This window comes from Betta splendens, chromosome 16 (genome assembly GCF_900634795.4).
Source record: "Betta splendens chromosome 16, fBetSpl5.4, whole genome shotgun sequence".
In the NCBI taxonomy this organism is placed as follows: Eukaryota; Metazoa; Chordata; class Actinopteri; order Anabantiformes; family Osphronemidae; genus Betta; species Betta splendens.
In genome coordinates this window covers 4,621,626-4,636,990 of record NC_040896.2, presented here as the reverse complement: position 1 = coordinate 4,636,990, position 15,365 = coordinate 4,621,626, and the positions used below count along the sequence as shown (strand labels likewise).

The window sequence follows — 15,365 nt, the reverse complement described above, 5'->3', positions numbered from 1 at the left end:
GGCACAGCATCACAGCTTTGGTCAGGTACTAAAGCATAAAGCAGGAGGAAGGCTTGGAGAGAGCAGAGATGTTGGAGGGGGGGAAGGAGTAGGAGCATTGATCAGGAGGTAGTTCTGTGGACAGCAGTCCACAGCACTACCACTGCGGACAGCAGTGTGTCAGACACACAGTCACTGGCTCTCGCAAACTGTGGTCTGTTTGTGAGGTAGTCCATAATCCACTCCATCAGATGAAGGTCCACACCGGCCTCCTCCAGTTTGACTTTCAGAAGCACCGGCTGCATGGTGCTTATGTACAGGTTTATATACACTTATATAATTAACAAAACAAGAGAAGCATAAATAAGCAAAAAATTATAAGCTTGTAGAAAGATACCTAAAACGCGTGACCCAAGTCATGCAGTCTTGCAAAGAAAATGCTACCAAATAAATACTGAGGAATGTATGTAAACTTCTCATTACGAAGAAAGTTATAAAAAAAATCTCTCAAATATTCTTTCTCTTATTACAGTGTTCAGCTAATAGAAATAATTTACGCAATCAAAACCGACGAACGAGAACTGTAGCTTGATTTAATTTTACACAGTTAAAGAAAAAGGTTTATGTTCATGACATATATCTAATACCTAAAAAATTACTGTAAACTGTTAAAAAAAATGTAGGCCTACATTTTTATAAGTAACTGGGTACTGTAAATTAAAAACAAATGTAATGCTAATCACTAACAGTTTATTTAATTTTGTAAATTAGAGTTCTGTCCAATTTGTTTTGTCACAAAAACAAAATTACTAAGTAAAATGAATTTTACTTAGTGTTCAAATCAACCATAAAATGCAGTTTAAAGTTATGGTATCGACAGCACTGTGAATACAATTAAGTGTGGTAGACCTGGAGAACTCTTTGAGCCTCTAGCCAGAGGAACAGGAAAGTGCAGTCCAGTAAATTTGGGTTTGACGAAATCATCCGTTAATTATTTTGTAATCCAGCATATGCCCAAATTGAAAGTTGTTCTGGTCTGAATAATAAACACGGTGGTCAGCAATACTGTGATCCAGACAAAATCCCAGTTCTCTGGCACCAGTGTGTCTGTTGGATGGAGCTGTGGGAAGCCTGGCAGCCTTCTAGAGGCTGGCACATACTTTTACCCTGACATATGGTACATGTACCCAGCCTGCTGTCTTTTTTGTTACTGAGTGACCTGGACTGCATTAACAAAGGTTTCAACAGGATCTGCGTCCCTGTACAAAAAGGCAAATTTACTAATTTTGAATCTGTTACTGTACCACAGGATGCACAGCTGGTATGACGTCATTCTGATACAAAAACATTAACTTCAGCATATGCTTTAGTACCTGACCAAAGCTGTGATGCTGTGCCCTCACTTTCCTGCTCTTGGATGCAAAGCTAATTGAAGTGTTTGTACTCTACTTTCTTGATCTCTCTCCTCTGTTTCTGTAGGTCTCGCTAATGCTTCTTATTGAACTGTCCCAAATTGTATTATCCCAGAGGAAAACTGTTTGTCTTTCCTTGTTCCCTTCATTCTTCAATCTTAAGTTCAACTGACCAAAGTTAAAACTAACAAAGATATAAATTTAAGACACCCAAAAAGTGTGGTGTTACAATAAATTGGAGCCTAATTACTTTATTTACTAATACAGCAATGTCACATGATTCTCTCGAGGTTAATATAGAGATAATCTGTCATTTAACACACTTTATCTTATTCAGTCTCCTTTATTTTTATTTTGTATATCTATTAAAATGTATTTCTGTTTATTGCACTCAGCAGCTGTAGACATATGCTCACTAAGAACGGAGCCAGATGGAAAGCCTATCCTCAAAGTTCTAGCTAACATTGCACAGATAATGAGGCTCACCCCTTCCCTAAGATTACTTTGTCTGTCTTTAACTTAGCACCATCAATATACGGTAGTTTAAATATGCATTCTTAAACCCTCCATCTCTCAGGTGCAGGTGGCAGTCTTTAAAGAACCTGGTCAAAAAGAGGGTATTATCAAATTAGCACAAAACTGAGCATGGTCATGAACAGGTTTCAGGGCTCAGCTACAGTACAACTAAAACTTGTATCTGGCAGCCAGACCTGAACAACACTGTAGACAAACATTCTCAGTAGATCCTCCAGCAGTATCTCCGCTAAGAGATTTAAGCTTTTCATTTTAGGCTCATAAACCTTTTTTTCACTTTCTCAAATGTATTTCCCCCACAGACATGTGCTGCTTTCCCTCTTTTCTCACACTGTATTGACTTACCAATATTCACGAGACACATGTTTATAGGTCTAATTCACCAGCGGTACACAAATAGGTAAAGCTCTGTCTGACACTATTCACCTCAAATCTTTGACTATTAACATGATTTCTATTTACATATTCATTTTTAATCATTCTTGGTAAGATCGCTTCAAACCTCTATCATGCTTTTGTGCCAATTGAAGAGATTTGTCAAATTTAAATTTAAATTTAAATTTAGGTCTTTGGCTTTTTTATTTTAAATAATCAATGCTGACAAAAACACCAAAGCTGTTGTTAAACCATGAGCAGAAACACTGCTAAAGTACAGATTTGCAGATTGATGTGGTAATTTCTATATACATACAGTATACAGTAGCTTCATCCCTAGGTTTTTCATTGGTCTCTCAATTAGATTTAGTAAATAACTATTGTTAAAAGTAAGGGGAATGTTTCCTGTTTTACCTGTGCTGTCATCATAAACAACAGTCACTGTTTTCCACTTAAAGAAGTGAACCAGATCCAATATGGCACGGCTGAGGGAGGAGAAATCTGGATAAAGGCTGACATAGAAGACATCTCTGTTGTCTGACACCTGGTGCTTCCACTTGGTTTGGATGTGTGGCACTCCCAGGGCATTGCAAATGGACTGAACAGCATTGGCCGAAGAACTGTGAGATGGTCCAAAAATGGCTGCCACCCCCAGAGAAAGCTGGTCACAGGCTAGAGGGGGAAAAACATCTAATTACAACCTGGAGCATATGGTCATGATAAATAATAGTTCATTTAGCATATTGTCTGTTTTCCCCTTGCGGTTCCCAATCTGACTCCATTTCCTGTATCAGATCTGTCCCATGGACAAAACACATAACTCAGCCCTGTGTTGTTTATTTATAAACACTCGCACTCTTGACTCGAATTCAAATATACTTCCTGTCACTCCCCTAAATACTCAATGCATTTGTCACATTTGTCACAACTTAGGTGACAAGGAATAGACAAAAAATTAAGGCTATTCTGCAGATAGTGAGGAAAGCCTGGGGGACAGGTGGTGCTAATATGGACAGTTGTATACAAAATCTTGAGGATTCAGGTAAACCCAGGCCCCTAAGAGACAACCTTGTCTCTCCTAATAACTTAATGTTGATTAAATTACATTTCCTTCTTTCAGTAGATAAGGGCCAAGAGCCACACATAATGAAAGGAAACCAACATATTCATTTAAACACTACATGGTTTTTGGATAACTTTGTTTGATTTAAATCTAAAGAATAACAGCAGGTGCAGCCCTTACACAGGAAACAAATGCAAACACAATATTAAATAAATACCACAAAATGTAAATATTTAGTAATACAAATAGTCTATGCATTTAAATACAAAGATAACAATGTGAAAGCAAGAAGTGTACCAAACACCTTTGGTATGACGGGAAATATAAATGTTTATTATGAAGCATAGGCTCATTCATGCTATTTTAGTTAAGCCACACTGTATATCATGCATTGGCAATCTGCATGGTTTGGTAAAAAAAACAAATTGTTAGTCATAAAGTACAAACAGCTGTACAGCTTGATACACACTTCACTACACAGTCTAATGGCCTTATGTGATATAAGGGAGTTGGCAGGATCACTGAGACAGGATATAATGGCCCGTAATTGATAAGACACCTGAAATGTCAGCCTGACGCATACAAAAACTGATAGATTATGGCACTTTATTGGCTGTCTCTCGGGGCCAAACTGGTCTTTGAATTAAAGCTGCTGAGTCATTCCTTGGAACCAATCAATTCTCTCTGTTTATGTTTGAAGTGCTCAGCCATTTTCCCCTTGCCTAATTATAATTGTCACAATCTGAGTCGCTGCAGCTTGCAATCCATGAACAGGGACTTTATTTACAATGCAAAGCAGTTATGGCACAAGCACACTCTATGTGCTGATTCACGCACACATGCACAATTTACAATAACAAACACATAAATACCTTTTCTAGAGGCTTCAAAGCTGTCATAGATGTTTATCCTTTGGATGTCGTAGGTGAGTGTAGTGTTTGGCAGCAGGGTTCTGTTCCTGTTAATTGTGTTTAAAGCAAATTTAAAGGCTAGCTCCTCAGCACCTGATGGGCCACTTTCAATGGACTCAAATATCCCCCCTGTGAAAGAAAAATGACAATTGATGAATAAATGATCATACTGTAGCTGAAGGATGAGCTGTATTAGCATTAATACATAGAGTAAAGAGAGGAACTCATATCAACAGTAAAGGAAAAGCTAACTTAAAATATGGCATGTGAACACTGTTAAAGCAATGAAAAATATTAAGGTACTCTGATGTAGCTTTCAGCTGGTAGGCAACTAAGTCCTCATTGTATTGAATGTGCTTTTAGCGTATAGCTGCCTGGAGCTGTGCAGCGTATTGGGGCGCAGGTATTCTCTTTGATCCTTAGCTATAACTTCAGCTACTTCTATTAGCCTAGCTAAGCTCTGCTCCTATCTATGCTCTTAGGGTCAAACATTTAGGCAGATGATAAAAGTGCTGTGTCTTACACACACACACACACACACACACACACACACACACACACACACACACACACACACACACACACACACACACACACACACACACACACACACACACACACACACACACACACACACACATTGTGTGATTGAAATGTTTTGTTCAGGTTAGCCCTATGGCCTGGCCCTGCTGGCTCAGTGTCAGTCAGAAAGATTCCTGGCTCCATGCTTTATTTACTCCAAATTCAAGCACTACTAGAGTAGTAGAATCCTTCTTAACTCTAGATATAATCCATATAATATACTGCAAGTACTGCAAGTCTATCCTGTCAAAGGTGATTACCACAAGACAGGCTGATTCTGATCAGTGCTCCCTCATAGTGATTTCACCAGCAGACTCTTTAAATATATCTTTTTTTCAGGGGAATAATATATTTTTTAATATTTTTTAGAGTGCTCAAGCTTAAAACAAACACCAAGAGAAAGACCTATGACAGCAGCAGCACCATCAAAAGTTTCTGCTTTCATTAGTATTTATCTCATGGGAGAGCCCTATTTTGCATGCCATAATGAGTTTGAAGAAATTAATAAGCATCAGTTAAGCAGGATGTACTATAATTGGGAAGCTGAGTATTTGGAATGAGTCCATTCACATACAGGAGATGTCATTTTCCTGCTGGGAATCTTTGTGGTTCTGCTGAAAATATTTGAAGATGAATTACAGCAAAAAGGTGAATCACTGTTAATGTGTATTCATACTGAGCTCCTTAGACAGTACCCCCTTAAGTCATTGAGAAGGCCTCTTGCTGTCATGCATGCAGACTATGTAAATTAAGCATAAAAATGGGATATGAAAAAAAGAAGTAAAGGAAGGGAGACAAAATCTTTCAACTGAGGATATTTGGCTTATTTTTTGTCTTAATGATACTAAAGTAGTAAGTACTTTGCTCTCAAGTAGTCAAACACACATTAGCTTCCTTTTTAAAATCAAACATAGCCTGCCAGTCTTTAACTGAAATAATCCACAGATTGCAATAGTCCTGCACACCTGAAGATTGCCTGGGAGCTAAGCAACAGAACATAAAAACATTATGTTCCCAGCATGCAAAGGCTTGAAGACCTCTCTCTTACTTTGAAAAGCACAGCAGCATTCAGTACCAAACAATTCTCATTGGACTAAAAGACAGACTCACATAGTGCGATAGGCCTTAATTTCATAAGGCTTTGTGATTGGTTGCTCACGAAGAAAAGGAACGAAAAAAAAAATGGAAATCTCAAACTAATATTTAAAATAGTCAGCACCTGCATCGGTCATAGGTTTCATTGAAGGCCTCCTTGACTCTCACCAGTATTTCATGCCAGATCTCCTTGTCAGCTTAGTTTCATGCTCTGTTGTTTATCTCACTACTGTATGGATGTCAAGCTGCTGACTACAAATGTGTTTGTGTGAGTGCTAGTTTATGTCAAGTAATTGGTTTAATAAAATCTCTAGAGATTAAATATGCTGCCTCACCAACCAATGATAGAATCCTAGAAGACCTAAGGAATCTAAAGCTGAAATTAAACAATATAATTGATTGCAAACTCAGTTTCAGATCAGATCAATTACGCTGGGAGAACTTTGACCATGTTAACAAATGTGGTAAATTTTTAGCTAACCAATTAAAAAATAATAAATAGAAACAAATCATCCATTCAATAACTAATAAGGGAATATTACTTGTGATCCCCATGAAATAAATGATACCTTTAAAAACCTTTACCAATAGTTAAATACGTCCCAAATATATCCATCCACCTTAGACAAAGAGGAGTTTCTGAATAAACTAGAACTACCAAAGCTAAAGGAAGAACAATCCACAACTCTAGACTCATTGTTATCTTTGGCAGAACTACATGAAGCTCTGCAAGTGATGCCCAATAAAAAAGTTCCAGGACCACATGGATTCCCAACTGAATTTTATAAGGAGTTCTGGTCCATGCTGGCACCCAGATTTTACAAAATGGTAGTTGAAAGTAAACAACAGCATTCATTACCCACAAATATGAATTCTGCCTTCATAAGCCTGCTCCAAAAACCAGGAAAAGACCCTACACTCCCATCGAGTTATAGACCATTTTCACTAATAAATGTAGATCTAAAAATAGTGTGTAAAGACCTTGCTAGAAGATTAGAAAAAATCACTCCATATATAATTCACTCTGATCAAACAGGCTTCATTAAAGGTAGACAGTCAACAAACAATATGAACAGATTAATCAACTTAATTGATTATGTCACCACCAATAAACTAGAGTCAGCCATCGTCTCCTTAGATGCAGAAAAAGCTTTCGATAGAGTAAACTGGAAGTTCCTTTTAGCCACTCTGCACAAATTTGGCACTGGGAAATCATTTATAGACTGGATCCAAATATTATACAGCTCAACAAACGCCGCAGTCAGTACAAACCACCAGATCTCACCAAGGTTTAATCTGCATAGAGGGACAAGACAGGGCTGCCCACTTTCCCCATCATTATTTGCAATATTTATTTAACCTCTAGCCGCAGCAATAAGATAGCATGAAGGAATTACTGGAATATCGACCAAATCAGTAAATCATAAAATAAGTTCATATGCTGACGAAGTGTTACTTCTTCTCCTGGAGCCACAGATGTGTCTTCCTACAACTATTAGCCTCATAGATGAATTCTCAGGATGTTGGAGAAAATATATTTTCATCTATTATTAATCTCATTTATCTTTGTTGTTTATTCTATATCATTTAACCCATGTAATCATTTATATTCATTTCATTTATATTTATTTATCTTTTTATGTATCATTTAACCTTGTTTACATTTTCCATTTATGGTTTGCATTTGCTGTGCCTTATAACCACATTGACAGGTGCACAGACTCCTAACCACAGGTTTCCAAGTATTGTCATATATGAAGAACAATTTGGTCACATTTGCTCTGTGCTCCTATTCATGCGTAGGTGTTCAAAACCACAAGAGGTTTTGGAGGAGTATTGCTATGCCTAACGTATGTGTTTCCGCATGTTAACAAGTTCACCAATGATGTGATGATGAAGGTGTGTACAAGCTTCAATAAAATGTTGTGCTTTGGGGAAGTTCGTGGAGTTGGTGGTGTCTGAGTGAAGCGCATACAACACTAAGATCTCAGGCGAGCTCCCCTTGGCCAAGTAAAAACTGGTTGGCTCTCAGTTGTGCTATATTGTTCTCGTCTCTGTGTGTATCAGTGCACAAGACTTTCAGAATACTCTATTAACTGGACCAAATCTATAGTGCTACCACTTAACCTTAAGGTGACTAACATCTCCTCCACCACACTCCATTCAGGAAACATTAAATACTTGGGCATTGAATTGTCGTCTAGGCTATCAGAGCTTATTGATCTAAACTACAATCCATTATTAAAACAAATAGAAGCCAACCTCAAAAGATGGCAGTCCTTACCCATTTCACTTATGGGAAGAATTGCCACCATAAAAATGATGATCCTGCCAAAAATTAATTACATATTTTCAATGATTCCAACTCAGCCAGCCCAGGCGTGGTTTAAGACATTAGACTCCTACATCTCACAGTTTTTGTGGAAAACCAAGCCACCACGAATTAGTTTAAAAACTCTTCAAAAATCCAGACGCTGCGGCGGCCTAGAACTACCTAACTTCCACCACTATTTTCTTGCCAATAGACTGAACCATGTCCACAAATGGATAAAACCCATGCCAGCAGACTCCTCCTGGATAGACATTGAACAAACATTTTGTGGAAATATTAAAGTTGCAGATCTGCCCTTTATCAGCACCAAAATCAAACATCATAATTGTTACTAGAGAATTAGCATTAAAGCATCTCTGACAGCCTGGTGGGATTTTCTTAAAATTAGTGCCTCTTCGCTTACTCTTTGCCAAAACACACCTCTCTGGAACAATCCAGACATCATACAAACCAAAAAGGCAATACACTTTCCAACTTGGCATATCAAAGGGGTAACACATCTGAAACATGTTTTCACAAGAGAAGTTTACCTCTTTTGAAGAATTAGTGTCCCACTATGAAATAACTAGTGCCAATTTCTTAGAATACCAACAACTAAAGTCAATACTTAATGCAAAAAGTAAGAATACTCCCATCCACATGCAACCACCACCAGTAATAGAGCGATTTATTGATATATCAGGGAAAAGGACAGTATCCAAAATCTATATCTTAATTTCCAATGTAGATCAGACAGTGAGTCTTCCGATCTCTAAATGGGAAGCTGATCTCAATATCACCACTAATTACACGTTCTGAAATAATATATGTTCTAATTTATTCAGAATGACAAAAAATACAAATTTACAACTAATACAATATAAATTTCTTCAAAGAACTCACTATACAGGACAAAGGATGTTCCAAATGGGTTTCACAAACTCAAATATTTGCCCTCACTGTGTAGATAACGCAGCAGATAGATTCCTACATGCATTCTGGTCATGTTCACCTGTGCAGCAATTTTGGCAAAGAGTATGTGAACACCTTTCAACCCAGTTAAGATGTCCAATCCCAGCGGCCCCTGCACTTTGTCTTCTAGGAGATCTAAGTGGGCTTGATGTATAGACAAACTCATCACACACACACACTTCTTTCTGCCCTCTGTGTTGCAAAGAAAATCATCCTTATGAACTGGAAAACTAAAAATAAATTAAGCATTACTCAGTACCTGAACAGCTTGTTAGATTACATTGTCTGCTTCATCAAATCAATGACCAAAACTATACTCTGATTGATTCCATTTCCAGTTAAGGATGCGTGGAGCTCGGGTGCTGCGTCATGTCTGGCGCAGTGGTGGGGGTGTGACTGGTGGTTGGGGGTGCCTGCCTACCTAAGGAACCGGGACAACGGGACTGGTGGATTCTGGGCTGGCTGCATGGGTTCCCTGCGGCGGGGGTGTGGTGGCTGCTGAGACCGGCAGTCCTGTGCCGGAGTAGGGCCATTTCGAGGGTTGGCGTGTGTCTGTCTCCGGGGAGCGGAGGCGGGCCTCCCTGCCAGTGTGCGAGGGGCGGACCTAGGGGTGGGAGACCTGGGTGACCTGTGTCCGGGGAAGTCCCTCCAGGGGTGCCTGTCTGTGCCCGGAGGGGTGTCTCTCCCCTGGGGCGCTGCTCCTGGTGGATGGGGCGCTGCCTGCCCTAGCAGTCCGACGTCCTCTGGTAACTGCTCTGACCTGTTGGGGGGGGGTTGGCGGACTACTCGGGATACGACCTTCATTGTGCCCTGGGCGGAGGTTGGCCCTCAATACACAACCGCAGAGTATGTTTGTAGGTTTGATTGTAGCACTACACGGGGTGAGCATGGGCATACTTGAGCGAGAGAATTGGTAAGTGTGAAAGAAGGGTGAGAATGGCTCTGGCTGTGCTGCATGTGGTGCCTGGGCAGTACTTCTGCGGTCCCTGGGTCTCGGCTGTCTCTTCCTGGCTGGGGGTTGTGGGGGGCGGTGGGATGGGTAGCAGAGCCAGTCAGGAACCTGGCTCTGCGGACCCTGGTGCTCTGCTTCATAACTACATTTCTCCACATTCATCCACTTAGGTCTGCAAGGGGTGTCCTGCTGATGGAGGGACCAGGGCTACCGGGAAGTGGTTTTCCCGGTAGCCCCAGTCCCTTTCAAGTGGGATGCTCTGCAGTTTTAATTGCATTAGTCATACACACTCGTTCAGGAATCTGGGGGCTCCCTCCGGGGGGGCCAGTGGACGGAGCCTTCACATGGATAGCTCTGTCTGCTGGACCCCTCTGAGAATTGGCGATCTCCCAAAGTTCCTCATACTTAGCCACAGACACATACATTTAGGGCCAGGGGTGGGCTCTTTCACTGGGGCCTGTGGCTGAGGCCAGTTGTGGCCTCGCCCACTGGCCCTGGAGGAGAGATTACCACCCAGTTTTAACTGCTAAACGACATTTGGGGGGGGGGGGGGGGGTCACTGTCCGGGGGACACACCGTCAGCCAGTGGTCGTGCTCCTGGAGGTGTCACCCACCTTCAGTGCACTTTAGTTTCACACACTGACGTCCAAGCTGGGTTGCAGGGTTCTGGGGTGCCTTTTCCACTGCCCTCTGCTTCTCCCGTGTTGGGGGAGTTGGGTGGGGCTCGGGAGGAGCTGCGGTCCCTGCCTAGGGCCACATGGGCAGCATGGGCCGGAGACCTACCCTCCCCACGAATGAAATCAAGCGAGTAGTGTAGGTGCGACAATGTATCTGAAAGTGCATTGGTTCACGTATGATTGACTAATTTGTTAGTTTGAGAGTTAGGGTAATGCTAGGGTAATAATTAAGACACTTCGTGGACTGTTTATAGTGTTTGTGCTTGTTGTAGTCACCTAAACATAACCACATCATCCGGATAATCTATCTCACCTCCCCAGACACAATTTCCCATCATCCTCATTATCATCATCCTCCCCAGAATCCAGACTGCTCCAAACCTGCCATCCTCATTGCTTTTTGAGCTCGTCCCTGCTTCCCCTTCATGTAACCTCACTCACTCACTGCACATAGATAGAAATTAGAAAAAGATTTTTTTTGTATGTAAGACTTGATTACTGAACAAAAATCTCTTTTTTACTGTAGTCCTAGTGTCAAATCGCACTTTCATGAAGGGAATCCCCGCAGCAGCCTCACTCAATTTGCACTAATACATTGGTGTTAATAAAGCATATTAAAAAGTCAAGTTGGTTTTGGAAGATAAAAGAACTTACAACAACAGTAAATAATAGTGCTTTCTGAAGATTCAATTCAATTAAATTTTAGCACCAAATCACAACAAGGTTATCTCAAGGCACTTTACAACATAAGGTTTAACACCTTACACAACTAAACTTAACAAATCCCACATATAGCAAGCCTTTAATTACAATTTGACAGTGGAGAGGAAAAACTCCCTCTCTAACAAGGAAGAAACCTCCAGCAGAAGCAGGCTGTATACCTTGACCGGTTTGGGTGAGGGGATAGACAGAGAGAGAGAAAAGCACAGCAACAACAAACAAGCAGCAACAGAGCACAGGCAGGATGGTTGGACCAGGGACTGGACACAGGCAGGATAGTTATACCAGGGACTGGACACAGGCAGGATAGTTGGATTCGGAGCTGCCTAACACAGACACATAGCTCTGAGTCCGATGATACAGAGTGGGGGAGAGTGAGAGAGCGGGGGAGAAGCACAACTAATGGAGCGAAAGAGACAAGGTTAGTTAAACATGGAACACAAATGGAAGGTGAATGGATAGAAGAGATAGAAGGAAACAGAGGAGCTCAGTGTATAAATTAAATCCCCTAGCAACCTATGTCTATTGCAGCTCAAATAAGAGATGGTTCCTGTGACTAACAATCATTGCCAGTGATCTAAACTATCTGTAACTATAAGCTTTATTAAAAAGGATTTTTTTAAGTCTGATCTTAAAGGTGGAGATTGTGCCAGCTTCTCAAACCTGAACAGGGAGCTGGTTACACAAGAGAGGAGCTTGGTAGCTAAAAGCTCTGCCTCCCATTCTATATTTAAAGACTCTTGGAACCACAAGTAGTCCAGCGCTCTGAGAACGAAGCATTCTGCTGGGAACATTAGGAACTATGAGGTCTTTAAGATAAGAAGGAGCTTTATCATTAAGTGCTTAAGGCTTAAGGCTTAAGGCTTTTTAAGGAGCTGTTAGCACATCCTACGAGTAAGGAGTTATAGTAGTCCAGCCTAGAGGTAACAAATGCATAGATTAGTTTCTCTGCATAACTCTGATAGAGGATGCTTCCACTTTTAGCTATATTTCTAAGATGAAACTAGGTGGTTCTAAAGATTTGTTTAATTTATGATGTGAAAGTGAGATCCTGGTCAAAGATGACACCATGGTTCCTCACAATAGAATCTGAAGCTAATCTTATGTCATCCAGGGAGGCTATCTGACATAATAGTATCTTTCTTTGATTTCTAGGACCAACGATAAGAATTTCAGTTTTGTCTGAATTTAGTTGAAGGAAGTTTTGGGACATCACAGATTTGATGTCTTTTAAACAACTTTGAACTTTGACTTGTTGATTGATTTCATTTGGTTCCAAAGACATATATAGCTGAGTATCGTCTGCATAACAATGGACAATTTTTAGAATGCTTCCTAAGAATATGACCTAGTGTTATGATCTGTGGTTTTTGTCATTGATTTCTGTTTTACTTTGTATGTACATTCGGTTTCTGTTACCCCATGCTTAGCTTAGTCTATACTTCCGGTCACAGCTGTCATCAGTCTGTTAATCACCAGGGTGTTTAATCACCAGTACTCATCGTAGCTTTCCGCCAGATCGTTGTGTATGTGTTCCTTGTGTGTCTTGTACCTCATTGCAGCATTTACCGTATGTCTGCTTGATCATCTCAGTCTGTACCGTAGCCTATCTGCTTACCTTGTTGCCTGCCTGCCTGCTGTTTCTGAGACTCTGCTTTTGCCTGCTCCCTCTGTGCCTTCGCCCTTCGACCACCTGTGTACCCAACCTTGCCTGTGTTTTGACCTGGAGACCTTGATTAAAACCCTTGAGCTTACTGGATTGTGTCTATGCTGTGCATGTGGGTCCTCAATAGTACTGGACTAAGCACAGAACCATGTGGTACTCAAAAGCTAATCTTTGTGCATATGTAGGAATTTGTTCAACAAAATTGATGTAAACCATCCCAGTGCGGTTCCTTTAATTACAATGCTACGTTCTAATTTCTGTAATAGAATGTTATGATCAGTTGTATCAAATGCAGCACTAAGATCTAATAGGACAAGGACAGAAACTAGACCATTGTCTGAAGTTAAGAGAAGATCATTAGTGACTCTCTAAGAGAGAGAGCCGTTTCTGTGCTTTGATGCTTTCCAAATCCTGATTGAAAATCTTCAGACAGGTTATCCCTAACCCCCTTTAGCCACGATTATTTTCAAGAATTTTAGAAATAAAGTGTAAATTTGAAATGGGCTAGTTCTGCAAGGTCCAGAGTAGGTTTCTCAATAAAGGTATGACCACAGGCACCTTAAAAGCCTGTGATACATAGCCTATATGTAAAGATTGGTTGATTTGATTTAATATGGACAAGCTGATTAAAGGTAGTCTTTGATTAATCTGGTTGGGATTGTGTCTAAAAGACAAGTGGAGAGTTAATTCCATCCATTTTCAACTGCTTATCCAGTGGGACATGCCCACCTCCCCAGGGACGCGTCCAGGAGGCATCCGAACCAGATGCTTGAGCTACCTCAATTGGCTCCTCTCGATGTTGAGGAGCAGCAACTCTACTCCGAGCTACTCCTGGGTGACAGAGCTCCTCACCTTATCGCTAAGTGAGTGCCTAGCCACTCTATGGAGGAAGCTCATTTCGTCGTTTGTCTGTATCCGTGTTCTTGCCCTCACGGTTATGACCATAGGTGGCAGTAGGAACGTATATTGACTGGTAAATTGAGAGCTTTGCTTTTCAGCTCAGCTCACTCTTCACCACGATGGACTGGTAGACGTTTGTCAATCTAACGCACCTTCCTTCCCCCACTTGTGAACAAGACCCCAAGATACTTGAACTTCTTCACTTGGGGCAGAAACCCTCCTCCAACCTGGAGAGAGCAAGCCACATTTTTACGGTCAAGAACCATGATTTAAGATTTGGAGGAACTGATTCTCATCCCAGCCGCTTTACACTCAGCTGCAAACCACCCCAGAGCACGCTGGAGGTTCTGGCCTGATGATGTCATCAGGACAACATCATCTGCAAAAAGCAGAGACGCAGTCTTGTGGTCCCCAAACCAGACCCCCTACTGGCTGCACCTAGAAATTCTGTCCATAAAAATAATGAACAGAACCGGGGACGAAGGGCAGCCCTGCTGAAGTCCAACATGCACCAGGAACAGGTCCGACTTACTACCGGCAATGCAACCCAAGCTCCTGCTCTGGTTGTAAAGTAGTCCATCCACCGTCCGATTACATCCCCAGGGTCATCAGCTCCCCACCGCCACTGAAAACAGAGTTGATGAAGGACTGCTTCCTCCTCCTAAGGCGTCGAACAGTTTGCCAGAATCTCTTTGAGGCCGAACAATAGTCCTCCCCCATGGCCTCTCCGAACTCCTCCCAGGCACAAGTTTTTGCCTCCACAACAGCACGGGCTGCAGCAGGCTTGGCCTGTCGGTACCCATCAGCTGCCTCAGGAGTCCCACAGGTAAACCAGACCTGATAGAACTCCTTCTTAGGCTTGATGGCATCCCTTACCTCCGGCGTCCACCACCGTGTTCGGGGATTACCACTACGACAGGCGCCATAGACCCTGCGTTCGCAGCTACGAAGGGCCGCGTTGACAATGGAGGGGTAGAACATGGTCCACTCAGACTCTACTGTATGTCTCCAACCTCCCTCGGAACCTGGTCGGGAGACACTAAACAGCGGCCTACAGCTCCAAACTAAGGCAAGACAAACATCTCTAATCCTCTGAGAATTCTGGTGTTTCTCAAAGCGCTAACATTGAACATTCCAAATTCATTAGTTACCCTTAAATTTGTACAGGTTAGAAACAAATATGCTTTTCGCTTGATCAAAGCCATCACACACTTAG

The 15,365-nt window shown here is 41.5% G+C and overlaps 1 protein-coding gene across 12 annotated transcripts in view; it reads right to left on the bottom strand.

Annotated features, from left to right (window-relative positions):
- grik2 (glutamate receptor, ionotropic, kainate 2) overlaps nt 1–15,365 on the bottom strand; it is a 291,491-nt gene that overhangs the window by 192,734 nt on the left and 83,392 nt on the right. For 11 of the 12 annotated variants that reach the window (XM_055503079.1, XM_055503080.1, XM_041067656.2 and 8 more), the window contains exons 3-4: nt 4,236–4,403; nt 2,715–2,972 (exon numbers count right to left, since the gene is read on the bottom strand). The exons of the other annotated variant lie outside the window; for it this stretch is intronic. In XM_055503079.1, coding sequence (XP_055359054.1) covers nt 2,715–2,972; nt 4,236–4,403 — 426 coding nt within the window. The remainder of the gene's footprint in view (nt 1–2,714; nt 2,973–4,235; nt 4,404–15,365) is intronic. 12 annotated transcript variants of the gene reach the window in all.